The following is a 17,937-nucleotide window of genomic DNA, read 5'->3' as shown; positions in this document are numbered from 1 at the left end:
AGGAGGTAGAAATTATTGTCTGAATGGATAAATACTATGAGTGCAAGAGTTCTTTACCAGTTTTCTGCTTAACTACATGTGGCCTCTTACTGCTAAGCTAAGCATCTGCAATACCTCCCTAGGAATTTTTAAAGATACACACTGCAGATACAAAAACAGCTTACTAGAAGGTAAGTCTTCTAAGGGACAGTCAACTTGAACAGAAAAATTAGGACAGAAATTTCCTCTCAACCTCCAAAATTGAAATATGATAAATATTAGCATATTACCTGAACTGGCCAAGGTAAATCTCGGGTTTTAATCAGTGGAAATCCCCTAAAGAGATAGTTAATTTAGGTCACATTTTAAGGTAAAAATGTTGGAATTTATAATAACATACAATAACATATAATAAACTTACATCCTTGGAAAAGTATTTATTTTGTATAACTGAATTTTCCAGATAAATGAACCTTAACCTTTAAAGTGCTCCCCAAATTTTTTTAAAGCTCTATGTATTAAGTTTAATATTTCACATATCCTCTTTTCTGAAAGAATACAGTCAACATAATTTCACATTTTCTTGACTGTTACTATAAACATCAAGATAAGGCCTACATTAAATAGCCTTAAACTACAATTTTTTAAAGTTCTCCCTTTTTTTCTTTCTTTTAAAAAACAACCAAAAAGCTTAATCTGTAAAAACTTTAACGCTGGAAAAGCCCAGAGAGATAATTTAGTCCAGAAGTTTTAATTCTGGGGTATGTAAATTTGTCTTTTAGAATATTTTAATAACTGTATCTCAATGTAATTTCCTTTGTAATCAAAAATAATTTATTTTGTGCATTAAAAAACATTGTGAGAAAGAATCCACAGATTTCACCAGACTGCCAAAAAGGTCCACATACACAAAAAAGATTAAGAACCCCTGTTGTAGTCCAACTCTGATTATGTAAGTGAAGAACATGAGACCTAAGCACAGATGGTGCCCCAAGGACACACAACCACCAAGTTTTTTTATGTCTTCACTGTCAGTTGTCATTTCATATTACTGTCAGTGTAACTACACACAATGCCACAACTATACTGTTTTTATCTATCCCCATTTACTTGATTGCTTTTCATCTTCTCTGGATTAGACTCTAGACAACTAAAGTTGTTAGAACTATATATAAAGTAAGAGTTCAGACCCTGAGAGAAGTTGTGACCAGTTCTCATTAAGTCAAGTAAATATATTCTAATGCACTGATATTGTTAAGGCACTTTAATCTGTCACAATTTACAATAAAACACATTTACCATAGGCAAAATATACTTAGACATATACTAAGACGTATGTACCTCAAAATACTTTCATATGAGCAGATAAAAAGGCCTACAGTGTCAATGAAATCTACGTAAGCTCTTTGGGAACAGACTATTTTTTGTCTCTTTATCTCCAGTGCTTCAAAAACTTTTATGCTTTTGAATTTTTTTCTCATGAAACACAAACACTTAATTTCACTTCAAGTTCAAAATCATCCCACAGAGCCTTTTAAAAAATAACTTTTACAAACTGATCCTTCTATAAGAACTGAAATCTGATGGTTTAAATTTTTTTCCCTCGTGGCAAAAATTCTCCCCCCAGTATAAAAATTGCAAAGTAAGAATACCAATGTGGCTTACACTTGAGTTCAAAATATATGCAATCTGATAAGCTGTCTGGCTCATACTTCATATGATCAATAATTTTCTTACATTATAAGGACAGAAGCTAAAAATACTCTACCTGCTCCGGTTAGCTCGTTCCGCGGTACGCCAGGGCAGGAAGCCATATGTACCAGGTGGTAATGACTCTGGAGTATAAAAATCTTTACTACATAACTGCTTTCTTCCTGTACTTAGAGGTTTCACTGTTGTAACTCCTAAATGGTTTGAAGAGGCATTAAAGGAAAGAATCAAAAGCAATATGAAACATGCAAGTATATATAATTAGATTAGCATACATGTATATGCCCTGGGGTAAAAGAAAAATATGCATGTAGCATTTAAGCTAATGCAGCACAGAATAAGCCCCTTTACTTAAGTGTCCTTTTATAAAGAACAGTTATTTCATGTTATTGCTGTACTGTGCCAAGTATATTTTTAGTATGATGTCTAAGTCACACACAATATGCTGAAAAGGTTAGCAACTCATAGACTGGCTTGAAAAGACTGAGTCCATTAGCCCAAGTGTGTAAGACATATGCCAATAATCTTTCCAAAATACTGTTACAGGAGAAATTATGAGGTTACTTTAGTATTTTCCTATTTAGCCCCTGCATGGCCACATTAAAACTTCTCCTTTGAAGAGAAGGATATAGGAATGGTGGTTGTCACTTGAGCAACATGCTATCAACTTGTACGCTGCACTACATATTTCATATCAGGACAGGTATCTCAGTGTGGAGGAAGCTATTACATGGGAATGGCTATGGTGAATGGTGCTACCACTATGGACGAGTGGAAATGTACCACTGTACTGCTGATTTCCACCTGCTCCAGTCTGTGAATCTTTCACTTAACCTTTAGCCTTATAAGTGACCTTATAATCCAAACCTAAGCATGACAGCACATGATACTTAAGCATGTGTTATATACTTAAAAAAAAAAAAAGTTAAATATCTACCATACAATATAAAGGATGATGAGATTTTGGCTAAGCACTAATTTTGAGCATATTTTCTACCAAATTTGTCAGCATCAGACAGCCACACTAATATCTTTGGCACTCCTTTACTTGAGGGAAATGGGAAAACACTGCTATGCATTTACTCTTGGAAGGCTGCACTTTGCAGCTACAGAATTATACTACTTTGAGACTACTCTCTCACCCTAACATTACCACATGGAGTTGCTGGCATGAAACTTAGGAATATGTTCCCTACTTTCACTGATTGACACTAAACTATCACTCAATACTACAAACTTACTTTCATATGGAAGACAAAATAAAAATGTAAAAATAACAGCAGAAAACTGATGAAAGGAAATAATTTTGAGACTATAAGAAGCTAATCACTCATTCTCAAAATGTCCTAGTAATTTATGCATTTGCTGCCTCTCAAAACAAGTTTACTATTATGTATAATTAGTTTATATAATTGTATTAATATATTATCATTATGTAATATCAGACAGGACTATGATTTATGAACAATTAGAAAGGACAGCAAAAGATATGCTGAAATTTACATTCAAAAATTAAATTTCCTGTCTTGCAACATTAAGAACACCTTAGTTAAGTTTTAATACAATTTTAAGAATTTATTGTCTAAGTTCAATTCTCCCACTATTCCAAACATGTAAAATCAGTGCACAGCATATAAGATGTCCTAATCCCCACAAGTCAGTAATATGCAAATCTTTATAAGACTTTTAATCTATCATGCCCATGGGATGAATTTATACCTCACAAACTACATTAAAATTTAGTTTATCTTGTGCTACTTAAGTTGATTTTTTTCTTTCTTAATACATCTAAATGTGATATTAAATTATATCTTTTAAAGTATATACTAAATACTATTAACACAATTAATCTCCTATGCTCTCTGAAATTGATCACTAACCCAGACACTGATTTGAAGTGCTTACCTTTGTGCCTCCAAATTACTGAAGCAAATATAAAAAAATCCAAGAAAAAAATTACTTTTTCAGTAGCTCAAAAAAGCTTGCAAATATGTCACATTTTCACTTTGCTCAACCATGTTAAGTGAGAACTTAAAAAAAATTCTTCTCATTCTCAGGATGGACCTGGGATTTCCCTGGTGTAGGGAGCTCCCACTAACGAACTTCATCTACCACTGCAGGTGGGTATCTTCAGCCAATTTAATCTTAAAAGAGTTACTGGGGGCACTAAGAGATTGAGTACCTTGCCCAGGGTCACGCAACCAGTATGTGGGAGAGGTAGCACTTGAACCCAAATCTTCCTCTCTACAAAGCCAACTCTACGTACTATGCCAAATTGCTTTTTATCCCAAGATACCTTATTAAATACTATCAGATATCACTATTAAGTTACTGAAATTTAGTTCTAAGTAATATTCTATAAGTAAACAATGATTTACACAATTTCAAGAATGTTATAAGCATAAAATCAATTCTTCAGGTAAAAATACTAACTGATCATTACAGAAAGCACATCTTTTGACATACTAATTGCTTTTTCGCTATCTGATGTGATCCAAATGTTCCAAAATAGTACTGGCAGGCAAACTGCAGTCACCTCTTCCCATTTAGCAATCCACACTCTTAAAAACCACTGTTGCGTGTAACTTCCAATAAAGGAACCAGTGTGAAGTCAACGATGTACATTTAAAGGATGATTCAAGGATATTTACATTAATAAAGGGATAGCAGCTACACCTATCATGTCACGGGTATAGGACCCACAGTGAGAAACTTCCTCTATCATTGTGTGCTGGCACCAGTTATGTGACTTCCTTGGATTTATGGCGTCAATATGAGTAAAAAGGTGAAACTTTAACACTGTTCTTCTGACTCTAAGATCTGCTCCCTATCAAGTACAATTAAAGAGCTTAAAAATATGGTGTCCTCACTGAACGTATTCTTCTTATTCTCATATACTCATAGGGTTGGGGTTGGAAAAGAGCCCACACTTAGTTTCCACATCAAATCCCCACAGGATTGCTGTGACAGCTCTATTTGAGAAGCAGGGCAGTACATAATGACTGTGTGGCTCAGAGAAAGTTACTTAATTTGTCAGGATCCAAGGTCACTTTCTAAAACTAAAAGTTATAGAGCAACTGATAATCTGCATTGAAGAGGCTAATTTCCTTGATGAAACCACAGGTTCATAAAAAAGGACATCTGCACAGTGTACAAAGTACCAAATAATGGGTTATTTATGCATTGACAAGTTGGGTGGGAACAGTGGGACAACTCGGACAAGAACTGTACATGATAAGAAGACATAAATGGATTTGCCATCTACACTGATGAAAGGAATGCCCTCAAGATTCACTAAATTATATACCACATCATGGGTAACAAAATGATGATTAACAATTAAACCAACAATAAAATTTTTAACAAGTCATTCTTTCAATAACTGTTTTAATGTACCAGTATTCAAAGAGTTATAAAAGCTAAATTTCAAATCTACCAAATCTTTATGAAAATTGTTCCTTTTGATCTACTTATTCATATAAATATAAGGTATATTTTCATTCTAGAAAATCTGGATTGCTAATTATTCCTAAAAGAAGCTCAATGAAGAATGAGACTCTTTGCAGAGTTCCTTCTTTCAGGAAGTAACATTTAAGGGTTTAGAACAAGGCAAAAATTCACAGCTGACCAAGGAAGAATGTTTCCCTTTGGGAGCAAAATATATTTAATTTTACTACATATTTACTAACATTTAATTTTATGTTGTCCACTGTGCCTCTCATTTAGACTTTTTTAAAGAGTGACTTTAGACCTAAGAATTTATTTTTCACAGGACTGCATAACCTGTCAAATCTCTACATCTGTAATGGGGAAAAAAAATTTGGCTCTTTTTTTCTATTGTCAGGAACAAATTGTTCTCCAAAATAAGTATACAATCAAGAAAGCAAATATAAAAGCTTCCAAACAAATAGATAAATATATATATATATTTTTAAGGTTTATGATTGGGATGTACATTTTCATATTTTTTTTTCCCTTTCTTATAAAAGTACAGCAAAGACCATCTCCAGTATTCTTTAAGTTTCCTTAATTAAAGATTCTACAAGTCTATGATGAAGGCAATCTTGATATTTTCCCACACAGATATCCTCCCAATACAGTGCCATTCTCATCAACCACAAGATTGATTACCAAGAGCAAATGAGAGGACTGGAAAAAGAGATTTTACTGGAAGTTCTTACTCAGCCTTTCTTGACAGTATTTTAAAAATTCTTATAGAACATATACTTTAACTACACTTGATCATGGAATTGCAGCTCTAATGTCAGAAGCCTAGATAATGTGTTTTTGAAAAGTTCTTTTGAACATAAATATCTAATCTTCCAATGCATTACTCAAAGAGAGTTTCTCTCTTTAAATCTATTTCATCTGAATTAGTAAACCATTTTTAAAATATTTCAAAGGACAAATATCGATATCAGACACATTTTAACATTTATTGCTTGGTTTAGCACTTCATTCATTCACTTTAGGCAAATGTATGTAAGGGAGGAAAACAGAAGAAAACAGATATCTTCAGAAATATCACTCATTTTAATAAGCATTATCTTTCTAGGTTTACACTTCATTAAAATCCTTCCCCAAAATTTACTTTCAAAACTACTCATAGAAGTGAATATTAAAAAGTCCCCAAAACAGCAAATAAGTTGGGATTGGGGAGTTGGATAGGAATTTAATTAGGATCATTTCTTTTCCTGAGTCAGTTTTCTGGAAAAAGTTAAGAATATTATGCCAATGCCAAATTATCTTAATTAAAATGCTCACAATCTGAACAAAGCCATCATTTATATCTTTAATACAGTAGTAATTAGAGCACATTTAAATTCTGAAGCTCTGTTGCTGAACATTTTGAGCACCCAAAAAAAAAAAGGTAAGTAAATATTACAGGGGGAACTTCCAAGCGGCGTTAAAAAAGCAGGGTTACCAATACGAATAGTAGCTTTTCCTTTTCGACCACTTCCCAGAATTATAGTTCTTTTTTTCTGTTTAGTTTTGAAAGAGTCCTTTAAAGTTGGAGAACTTAACCACTTGTACTAGAAAAGAGAAGTAAAATACTACATTTCAGTGACAGGCAACTTATGAGGTTTTGGCTTCAGCCAGCAATTATAATTTTAAATAAATAAAAAATTTGTTTTGTCCTTTTGGTGATATAATTAGCAATATAATCTTCGGCAATAAGAATGAAAGAAAAAGTGTAAGATTGCCTTTATGTTATTTAGCCAGAAAACTACTGACTTGTAACTGAAAAATGAATTTCATGTGTGCCTTTGCTATTAAAGAACAAACACATCAACAAATCCCTCAGGGTGAAATAGAAAGTACACCATACCTCTGCTTTAGCACTCTTTCCATTCTGGACAGCTCTGTCAATAACTGCTTTCACCAAACAATGATCTAAAGTGAAATGAAAATTAAATTACAAATATTCCAGTGCTTCTGTACACATTTTGTTGAAAAACAGAAAACTAGCCAAATACCACTGTTGTCTCTTTTCCAGACACAGAAAATTCTTTTTATTATATATGTATAATTGCATTTCCCTTCCCCTCAAACAATATTTGAGGTTATTTCTCCACAAAAATTCCCTCCAAAAGGCTTTTTTGTCAATAACAAGGGATGTGGATGAAAGAACAGATGAAGAGGCCTGAAAAATATTCTTTGCTTTAAGTTTTTAAAGGTAGGCTTCCAATGGTAATACTCAAAACACTTCCAAATACTCTAAGCATAATCTTAAGGATCATATAAACACTGAATTTATTGGCTAAAAAATACACTTTTGCAAGGGAATTTTAACCTAAGACTTCCTGTGATGAAATAATAGGTTCTAGCAAGGGTCTAACAGAGGCCACAGAGAAAAATAAAGATTCTGGGGGTACTTATATGTATTAAAAGTCAAAACAATTAATACATATAGTTCTCTGGCAAGGATGAACAGTTAAACTGGGCTGGAGCAAGGGTCACCAACCCACCCCAGCGTACCAGACACCAAGTGGTAAGCAAGGCTGTGGCAAAAAATTTACATAACAAAATGCTAAAGTTATTCTGCAGTGCCAGGCCTACAACTACAAGGGCCAAAACCCATCCCGTCTTAAAAACAACCAGGAACCATTATAACCCATTTAATAATACAACCTCTATTTTAAAAATTATAAAAGAAACTGAGCTTATGAGTCAACTTGGTAATACTTATAATTTAAACACTTCTTAAACTCTATCACTAACAAGACTAATTAAGCAAAACAGATTTATTAACATACCAACTAGTGGATTTTTTCTTATATCCAGAACCACCACGGTTGTATTTCCTTCCAGAGCACTGAGTAGAATTTTAGCTCCCTCATCACTAATTCCACACTGCTGCAGATCAAGTGCTTAAAATAAGAAAAAGACATTTCTACTCACTAAGTTTATGTGTTTAATGTATAGTCATCACTATTCACATACGGAGTATCTTTGTTAACAATATTATACCGAAATGAATCTGTAATCTCACTGACATGGGTTATTACCTCTAACGATGCATATGACAACCCATCCATGTCTACCTATCCAGTATGACTCTTGTCAAAGATCACTCTTACATTTATCATCAGGGACCAAGCTAACATGTGACGTGCCTTCTTCACTTTCTTTTTATTATTATCAACACCACCACATTTATACAGTACTAAAAGGTTTACAAAGCAAAATATTAGACCATAAACTTTACCAATATTTAATACAGATTCACAACTTATTCATCCACGAATTTCAAAATAACATTAAATAAGTGAAAAACACTTATTAAGTATCTACTATGTGTCTGGCCCTGGATAGGCACTAGGGATACAAAGATGAAAATGAAAAAAGTCCCTGCCCAATGCATGCATAATTACCACACAACTCTCCCCAGAAGGAAGGTAGGTAATGCAAGTATTATGAACACTACAATACAGATGACTAAACTGAGGTACAGAGAGGCCAAGTGACTTGTCCAAGGTTACAAAGCAAGCATCGGATCAGGGACCTGACATTCCTCACTCCAAGATTATATTGTGCTTTTGGAAGATTATCTACTTCAATATTTTCATTCTAGTTTGACCTCCCTATTACTGAGAACATTTCTGGGCTGCTATTGTTGCATATATGCAAGAAAAAATGTAAGTAATTTAAAAATAAGCTAAATTAAAAATATCAATTTGTTCTGAAAATCTGACTTTCATTTTTGGTGGGGTGGGGAGAAAGAATAGAATGTTCTTCTGTGCCACAGTTACTTTCTATTAGTGCACAGAACCAAAACTGTGCTGATAAATTTCATAGTTAAGGCAAAAGAGCCGCAACTAATCTGACTTCTTTGGCCTCCGTTGGTTTATTAGCAATAGTTAGAAGTAAAAATTTTGTACTACATCCCCTGGTCCCTAATGGTCACCAAACAAAACTCTCAAGAGATTCAAGATTAACAAGTATTTATTAAGCACCTACTATGAACTAGGTACTTGGGATACAAAGGATGAAACAATCTCTATTCTCAAAGAGCTTACTTACACTTTAATGGGAGAAACAAGCACACACATAAGACATACAGAATAAAAACAAAGAAATTAAGCACAAAATAGTTAAGACAAGAAGTTTTGTGAGAGAAGGCACTAGCAGTCAATGGGTACCAGAAAAATATTGACATAAGCTGAGGCTTTTGAGATACATCATGAAGGAGGTGGATTCTATGAGGCAAACATGAGGAAAAATGACATTCGAGGAACTGGGGATGATTAATGGCACAGAAATAGTAGATGGACTGTCATCTCTGAAGAGCAGAGGGAAGTATGGCTGAGTTTGGCTGTATCATAAGAGTGCAGAAGGTGGAGTAATACACAACGAGGCAGGAAAGATAGTTTGGGGTAAGGCTGTTAAGGGTTTTTTAAAGTTAAACAAAGAAATTTATAGTGGATCCTAGAGACTACAGAGTTTGTAGTTTATGGAGTGGAGGAGTCATGTGGTTAGAACACTTAAGGAAAAGGACGAGCAGCTGTGCGGAGGATGAACTGAACTGGAGAAAGACTTCATGCTAGGAGACCAAATAAGAAGTTGTTGCAATAAATCTAGGCAAGGAGTGATAAAAGGCCTGAAATAAGGTGGTGGCTGTGTAACAGTAGGGATTGGATACAAGAGCCAATACAGAGGCAGAAAAAGCAAGATCTAACAACTGAGTACGAGATATGAGTAGAGAGAAGGTGAGGAGGGGAGAATGAGATTACAAACCTGAGAAACTGGAAGAGTAATGATGACTTGGATAGAAATAGCGAGATTAGGAAGAGGAGAGTGATTGGAAAACAATGTGAGAAGAGTCACCTTAAGAGTGGTGAGAGAGAATGTAGAGGGAGAAGAGAAGACATTAAAGATGGAAAGAAGAGCAAAAGACAAGAATTAAAAAGGAAGAAGGCTAAGAGGGAAAAATTATGACAAACACAGGAAAAAAGTGGCTATATGGAGTGTCCCAAAAGTCTCAGTGCTGTTTTACACCATTAAATCTTAAAACAGCACTAACACTTTGGGGTCATTTAAAAAATATCTTTATATAATTTATTAAAAACATTTAAAAAAATTAAAATATTCAAAACATTGTATTTTTATATGTAAGACTTTTATACATACATATTAAATAGAAGGAAAAAGAAAAAAGAAAATATCCACAAAGAATTTTCTGTTCAGCCAATGTTTTCCAGGAGCAAGGAGTTAATAAAGGCACTTCTCTAAAGCATATAATCCATAATAGAGAGAAAACACAAACTAAAGATGATCTTGTATGTAATGTCCCTTACTTCAACATTATTACTCAAATAATATTCTGAAAGCCAGGGTATGTATTTCAAACTAAAATGCTTTATTCCCACAACAGAGCAAAGCAAAGAATCTTGCAGTAAGTCATTTTTGTACTCGTGATCGACCAGGTCAGAGACTACTTCTGCTATCTCCCAGAAACAATTGTTTTTACCAACCTCTCAGCCACAAACTGTCACGAAGACATTCTGCAAAAGCGTTGACACCCTGATCACCAATCAGGGTGTTGGAGTTCAGGGAGATACGCTGCAAGCCTGCCATGCCATCCAGATCAGGGTTCCTATAGCGAAGACTCTCAGCCCACACATCTTCATGCCTTCTTATCGCCTGGTACTTGAAAGATTTAGACAAATGAAATAAGCCTCAGGGAATAATCAATACTTATGTAAACACAGTGCTTTATAAAAATGATCTATTAAATTGTAAAAGCACATCTATTACTGATAGGCCATTGAAAAATGAGGCTGAGTAAAAAGGACAAGTAAATAATCAGGGGTCCTCATGTTCAGCCCTCCCATCCCTACCACTGAAATGTACAAACTGGGGCAAGTCTGGCTTTTGTGTTTTGTCTATAAAAGAGGAGGCTGAAAGAAATGATCAATAAAATCCTAAAATTCCATTATTTAATATATTAAGAAGTGAACATAACACATGCCAAAGAAGATAAAGATTATTCAGAAAATTCATTCAGTAGTGCTATGCTAAGCTTCTTAATTCTATGCTTTAAAAATGAGGCAGACAAGTTAAAACGACTTGAACAAGGTCATGGAAAAGATCACTGAGACAGAACCAGGACTAGAATCCATGTCTCTAAACACTAGGTTCAATAAACTTTTTATCACACCATGCTGTCTGCTTCCTACAATTGTTAAATCAGAATATTCATCATCACATATTATAATAATAAAAAGAAAAATTAAAAACACCAAGCAAGCTTCTCAAAGAAATTCTTTGTGCCAGATGTATCAAATTATTAAGATTAAGGTTCAAAAATTAAGCACCTTTAAGATATTGGCCAGATGTTCCGCTCCACGCCAAGTCAAATTACACCCTGAGAAGTTTATAGTCTTGAGGGTTACTGAGGTCTTAACACTCTGACAGACAGCTAAAAATGACAGAGAAACCAAAGACAAAGAACAAATCAGTACAAATATTCATTATTTACTTTTCTGAGTCTATTCTCATTCAGTAGCTGTTTTGCATTACTAAGTTGTTTTTTTTTTTTGCTAATACCTGTGTGTGTGTGTGTGTGTGTGTGTGTATACACACACCAAGCAGTAGAATATAAAAGATATGACAACTATAAAGTCTATTACAATTGCAATGTTATTCCAATTTACACAAACCATAAGCTAGGTGGCTAAAAATAACACAGTTGAGTATATGGAATTTGCTTTTGATATGGCAGGAACTTGCCTGTTATTTTTAAAGGATGTTAAAAATGTTTTCTCCTGTCTATGTCTTAATTTCTACACAATCACTCAAAAAAATTTCTTCAAAATCATATGCTCTTCAATCTATTTGCTTTTGTTTCTGTTGTCCACCATTAACTATTTATTAAATAAAAACTCCAGGTCTACAACTGCACTACATTCCAAGGAGGACTTCACGGAAGGCATAGGACAGTCTCTGACCTCAACAACTTCATAATCTATTTGAGAAGACAATCCAATACTCATTTTTTAAAAAACGACAGAATACAAGACAAGACATAATTAAGTGCTAACTAATATAGTGCAAAACAAATAAAATAGGATAAGAGATTGGGGAGGACAGGTCAGTGGTTAGTAGAAGGAGGAGGAGGAGTTAGCAGTAGTTAGCTTCATGTTAGTAGACTTGGTCTGGACTCTAAAAAATAAATAGGATTAGGATAGATGGAAGGAAAAATAAATTAATATAAAAACTCACTTTCTAAACCTCCATCTCCAATTGGACAATATGCCAGTGATAGATGTACCAAAGACGCTGATTTATTCAATCCCTTTAATGAAAAAAAAATCATATCATTAAAAACACATGAAGAGGGTTTAAAATTACTATCAAATGTTGCCATAATGAATTTTAGAAACCTTACCCTTGTTAACAATATTAAATCTCGTTCTCTTAAATATATTCCCTGAAGTTCTAGGTTCTTCAGAGCAGTAGACACACTTAAACAGCCTTTAATAGCTCTACATAATTGGATGGTCACTTCTTTAGATCTAATTGTAGGAATTCGCCTTTTAGAATAGGCTCTATACCTATCAGAAGCTAGAAAAAAATGTATTCCAAAATTATTATCCAAAGAAAACTTTTACCAACAACAACAAAAAAAGAGTTTACATGCAACATTCTTTTTTCCTATATTAAGAATTGGATTCTGTGTGAATAACCTATTTGCCCTCTTCCACCTTTTCATATAAATACAAACACTGAACAACAGCATGAGGAAAAATACAAAATTCAGGTAACTCTCTCTAGGAGCTGAAAGTTTTAGCAAGGTGTCATGAGCCATAATATACATGATAAACTATACTAATCATGTTACAAAAAAAAAGTTATAAAACAAAGTGTGAGACCTGAGGGAAAAGTTCATTGTCATCTAGGGAGATCAGAGAATGCTTTCTTAGAATAGGTAGTATTTGAGTTAGATATTAAAGGATGCATTTGACAGGGAAAGTAAGGGATAACAAAAGGATCCAAAAAAAAAAAGAATGGAATCCTAAGGTCACGGTGGGTGTTTAGGAGAGCAGAGAGTAGTCCAGTTTTGACCAAAACATAGACTAACATGAGAAAAGTGTTTCAGGTAAAATGCTGCAAACTACTTGTTTGATGAGGCTTCCTTACATCATGTACTACAACAAGCACAAAAGAATGTGTACTAATATAAAAATGCCACACAATAAAAATACTTAGTAGAAAATAGGATGAAATACCTTTCACAACTAAGTCTATAGGTGCTTTAAAAAAAAAAAAAGCATCTCTCCTATGTCGTCCAGGCTAGAAAAAAATCAAGGACAACTCAAGAGCTCGATCTCACTTACACCAGAACTCTACCCTGCTCCATTTCTGTCGTGGGCTGGATGGCCCTCTTCAGGTAACCTCTGACTCTTCCACTCACACAGGCCTACCATATTCATCATAAACTTAGTGGGGACACCTGACTGGCACAGCCCACTGCAGCTCAGAACTCTGGATCTCAAGGTATCAGCCAGTCTCAGACTCCCTCGTAGCTGAGATTACAACTACGTACTATTTCATCCAGCTGTGAGGTACATTTTTTGAAGATAAAACAGACAATTTTTACTACAAAAAATTTAAAAACTGCATTCACTAATGAAAACAGAATTAAGAGAAACTGTACAGTCGGGAAAATATATGCACAAATATCATTAATGAAAGTATGATATCCAAAACATATGTGGAATTGACAAGAATATAATGTCAATAGCCATGGTTTCAAAACATGTTCCAAATTACTTATGAAACTAAAATAACTCTGAAGTTTTACCTCACATAAGCCAAATGAGCAAAAATGACCAAAAAATGAACAATGTTTGAAGCCTTTAGGAAAACACACATTAATAAATACAATGTCCAAACGTTCTAGATTTCAATTTGAGACTACTTAAAACAAGTGATTAAACCATCCATATCTGCAATTCTAGCCATCACACTACTGGGTATAGATTCAACGTATACCAAAATATTAATGACACTGCTCTTTCTGGTAGCAAAGAGTTAGAAACAAAGTGGGGGGTTCATGATTGGAGAATGGCCCAAAAAACAGGGCATATAAATTTATGGAGTATTACCGGCTACTAAGAAATGATGAATATCAAGAAGTCTCAGAGCAATGGGGGAAGATTTGTGTTAAGTGGAACCGAGGGAAACAAAGTAGAACCAAAGAGAACAACACACACAAGGAATGCAACAATGTGAATGAAAAGCAGGTGGCCAAGCTGCCTGGTTCTGATTAACTGCTGATGAAGCTGGAAGAGGAGAACTAACAGGACAGAGTACCGTCTATATTGTCATAAGTAGTCACTGAACTGGCAACCTCAGCTTAGTGGCTTTTCTGTGTCCTCAGGGAGAGAACTGGGTTGAAATCACAAAGGCAAAATGCATCAAAGAAATTGATGTTTCAAAAGTAAAAATAAAATGAAGGGGCTGGACTAGAAAACCACGCAGATTGATTCCAGCACTTTCTCTATGAGCCTATGAACTTCCTCCTCAGTCACAGTAACAACAGCTAACATTTATTAAGTGTCTACTATATGCTGGGCATGGTATAAGCACTTTGCAATTATCTCATTTAACCCTCATGACCCTGTTAAGTAGGTGCTATTATTAAAGATGAAGAAACTGAGGCAGAGGTTACAGGACCTGCCCAGGGTCACACAGCTGGGTCTGAACAAGTCTTCCTGATTTCCAGGTCTAGAGCTCTATCCGGTACCACATAAATCACCAGGGACTATTACATATTATTACTATTCCACTTACTGTTTCGAAGCCCTAAGTAGCAAGCAAGAGGTGTTAGAAAGTTAGAAGACAGTTTTGTGGAGAGCTATTTTGTGGTACCATGTAGCAAAGTTAAGCACCTGATAAAATGTCACAGAAAATGATGACTTAGAGGCTAAAATAGAAAAGCATACCGTGTTACGCAGTTCCGTATAATGAAAAGAACACTGGACTCTGAGTCAAAAGCACCTAGCAAGGTGCCTGGGCACATGGAATTACTTAATATATGGTGAATGACTGAATGACAGCTTTGTTTCTACAATTATTTTCCCAGTAAGCTCTTGTCATGACAAATAAATGCTACTTGAAATTCACCCTGAGAAAACCAGAATAGGGTACAGCAACATTCCACTTTCCCCATCTCTTAAATCCACCCTATGGGATGCAGTTACTACAGGTAAAGCCTGGGGGTACCTATCTACCTACTAGCAAAAGTGTAATTTCCCAATTGTTTAAAATGTCACATATTCTCTCCCCGAGAACCCAACAACAACTTAAAGACTTAAGGAGCATTTTAGACCTGAACCACAAACCTGAATCTCCAAAATTTGGTTGATATGAGCTCCTGATGGCAACAGAGGGCAAATTTTTATTTATCCTAAGGGCACTTAGCAAAGGCGCCCAGTCCAGGAGTTTGAGGCGGTCCGCATTGAAATCGAGCACCCCGTGCCTCAGATTGGCTCTCACAACAGGCAGAGGGATCGAGTCTTGAAGCGCACAAAGATACTCGTAGTGAGTAAAGAAATCCCCAGCACTCTCTCTCCGGAGTTTCACCGAGTCAATCATTTTCTGGTCAGCAGCTGAAACCCCTGGACTCCTGGAAGGGAAAAGAGAAGCAGGGATTTACTTCCAGCAGCAAATTCTGCAAGACATTTGGGTTTGGGGCTTTTCCTTTCTTTTTGGATGAGAAGGGGAAAAGTGGGAAGAACGACCTGATTGACCTTTTCTTGGAGACTACTATACTCCACCTTCCACACCGCCTCAGCACTGAGAAGCAGAAGAGGGGGTGTTTGCAGGATGCTGGGCAGGCAGCTGGAATTCACCTCCACATCTGCCTTTACATTCTACTTGTTGATGTTGGGTCTTTTCCAGGGCTGTCTGACTTCACGGCCATGAAGTGGTTTGCCATTTCCCTCTCCAGCTCATTCTACCCATGAGGAACCTGAGACAAACAGTGTTAAGGGACTTGCCCAGGGTCATACAGCTAGCAAGTGTGTGAGGCTGGATTTGAACTCAGGAAGATGAGTCTATCTATAAGCACTCTGTCCGCTGTGCCAGATAGCTTCCTTGTGCACGGTAAAGCAGATTTAAAAAAAAAAAAAAAAGGTTTGGAAAGGGCTCCCCCACGTCTCTGGCTGGTACTTTATAACTAACTCCCTTTACAATGAAAAGTAGACTAAAATAAAGGGAGGTGGGGTTGCTTGCTGGCAGATGCTAGGGCAGTAATTGGAATTAGCTAGCTCTCCTCCCAGACCTCTGGCTGGTATGCTGTGAACTTGCTTTGCACGGAAAAACAGATATGCACACACATATATGAACAGTGTTTTTTTGGGGAGGGGGGGTTGCTGTTTGCAGGGCGCTTAGGGCAGCAGTTAGAATCAGGTACCCCCCCATCCCCGGTCTCTGGGCAGAGTACTGTTTACAACGAATGCCCTTTACACCGAAAAGGAGCTTAGAGCTGCACAGCGCTAGAACAGGCAGGGCCGGAGGAGGCGTGGGAGCAGCAGCGGCCCGGGGCCGCGAGGCGCAGGCGGCCCAGGGCCAGGAGGCGCCGCGGTCCCGGCGGGGCTGCTGCGCTGACCGCCGCCGCCGCCGCCGCCGCCTGGCTCCAGAGACTCAATCCGCTCCCTCCCCCCGTCCCCCGCGCTCCGCGGCGTTCACCTTTTCGGTTAAAAAAAGCTGGCCCCCGGCTACATCTCTTTCAAGCGCGGGGCTCGGCCGTTAACCGCGAATCCATTGTCCTCAGCGGGTCGGCGCCGCCCACCGCACTGGTTCTGTTTGGTGTAACCCGGGAAGGCGGCGCCGACGCCGACGAGCGAGCGAGCGTCCTCACGCAGGCTGGTGACGTCAGCGCGTCGTCACGGCCCGCGGGGCGCTGGGAGGGGGCGGGGCGGGGCGCTGGGGGGGAGGGGCGGGGCCGGGCCGTTAGCGTTCTGCGGATTGGCTGCAGGGGCTTGGCGGCTTTTCAGGATCTCTCCGTGTCCCTGGCAGCCCCAGTCACGGTATGTCAGCTCTGGGGAGTACCTTTCAGGTCGGGGACTCCCAGACTTGGGGTTCTGAGGGTCCTTGAAGGCAATCTAATCCAGTCTTTCCTTCTGCACGTGAGGAAGTGGAGGCCCGGAGGACTTCCAGAATGGCAGAGGCGCCGGGTCGCTCAACTCCCCCCGCCTCCTCCTCCACCTTTCTCCCGCGGACTGCCCCGCCTCCAGGCATCTAGGGGAGGCCGCCCAGCGGTCGGGGGACCGCGCCACACGCGCCCACGAGCCTTTAAAGCCCTTCACACCGGCCCCTTCCAACGCCACTTCTCTTCCACGTGGCTCCTTTCCCCACGCTCTACGGTCCAGAGACCTTGCAGGCCTTGGGACGGGACGCTTTCCTGTCCCGACCGTGCCTGACGACTGGAGGGCCCGGCCCGCCCCCTCCTTCCCTCCTCCCCCCTCCCTCCCCCTTGCCCCCTCCTCCCCCCTCCCTCCCCTTTCCCCCCTCTCCCCCCTCCCCCTTCCGGTTTTCCTGATCTGCTGCAGGATTCACTACACGTGCCTGGTCCCCCCTTCCACTCCCCTGTATGTGTAACCCAAGCCCCAAAGCTCGTGCTCCAGGACTCCCTCCCGGGTGAAGGCCGACGCCCAGGCCCCGCACGAGGGGCTCCGTGGAGGAAGGGAGGGCGATCCCGCCTTTGCAGCGTCCTCTGAACTTCTCCCGCTTGCCCCG

The 17,937-nt window shown here is 37.9% G+C and overlaps 1 protein-coding gene across 5 annotated transcripts in view; it reads right to left on the bottom strand.

Annotated features, from left to right (window-relative positions):
- The window catches only part of CEP78 (centrosomal protein 78), a 32,658-nt gene extending 15,177 nt beyond the window's left edge, over positions 1-17,481 (bottom strand). For 4 of the 5 annotated variants that reach the window (XM_072604997.1, XM_072605022.1, XM_072605013.1 and 1 more), the window contains exons 1-11: positions 16,888-17,096; positions 15,540-15,823; positions 12,581-12,756; positions 12,415-12,487; positions 11,508-11,611; positions 10,665-10,839; positions 7,947-8,060; positions 7,019-7,083; positions 6,614-6,722; positions 1,748-1,883; positions 270-315 (exon numbers count right to left, since the gene is read on the bottom strand). In XM_072604997.1, coding sequence (XP_072461098.1) covers positions 270-315; positions 1,748-1,883; positions 6,614-6,722; positions 7,019-7,083; positions 7,947-8,060; positions 10,665-10,839; positions 11,508-11,611; positions 12,415-12,487; positions 12,581-12,756; positions 15,540-15,792 — 1,251 coding nt within the window. In that variant the 5' untranslated portion in view covers positions 15,793-15,823; positions 16,888-17,096. Of the gene's footprint in view, positions 1-269; positions 316-1,747; positions 1,884-6,613; positions 6,723-7,018; positions 7,084-7,946; positions 8,061-10,664; positions 10,840-11,507; positions 11,612-12,414; positions 12,488-12,580; positions 12,757-15,539; positions 15,824-16,887; positions 17,097-17,250 lie in introns of those variants that run through there. The other variant, XM_072605006.1, reaches the window with a different exon arrangement.
- Between the last annotated feature and the right edge of the window lie 456 nt (positions 17,482-17,937).

This window comes from Notamacropus eugenii, chromosome 1 (genome assembly GCF_028372415.1).
Source record: "Notamacropus eugenii isolate mMacEug1 chromosome 1, mMacEug1.pri_v2, whole genome shotgun sequence".
NCBI lineage: Eukaryota > Metazoa > Chordata > Mammalia > Diprotodontia > Macropodidae > Notamacropus > Notamacropus eugenii.
Note: the sequence above shows the minus strand (reverse complement) of the source record. Positions and strands in the feature narration are given on the sequence as shown.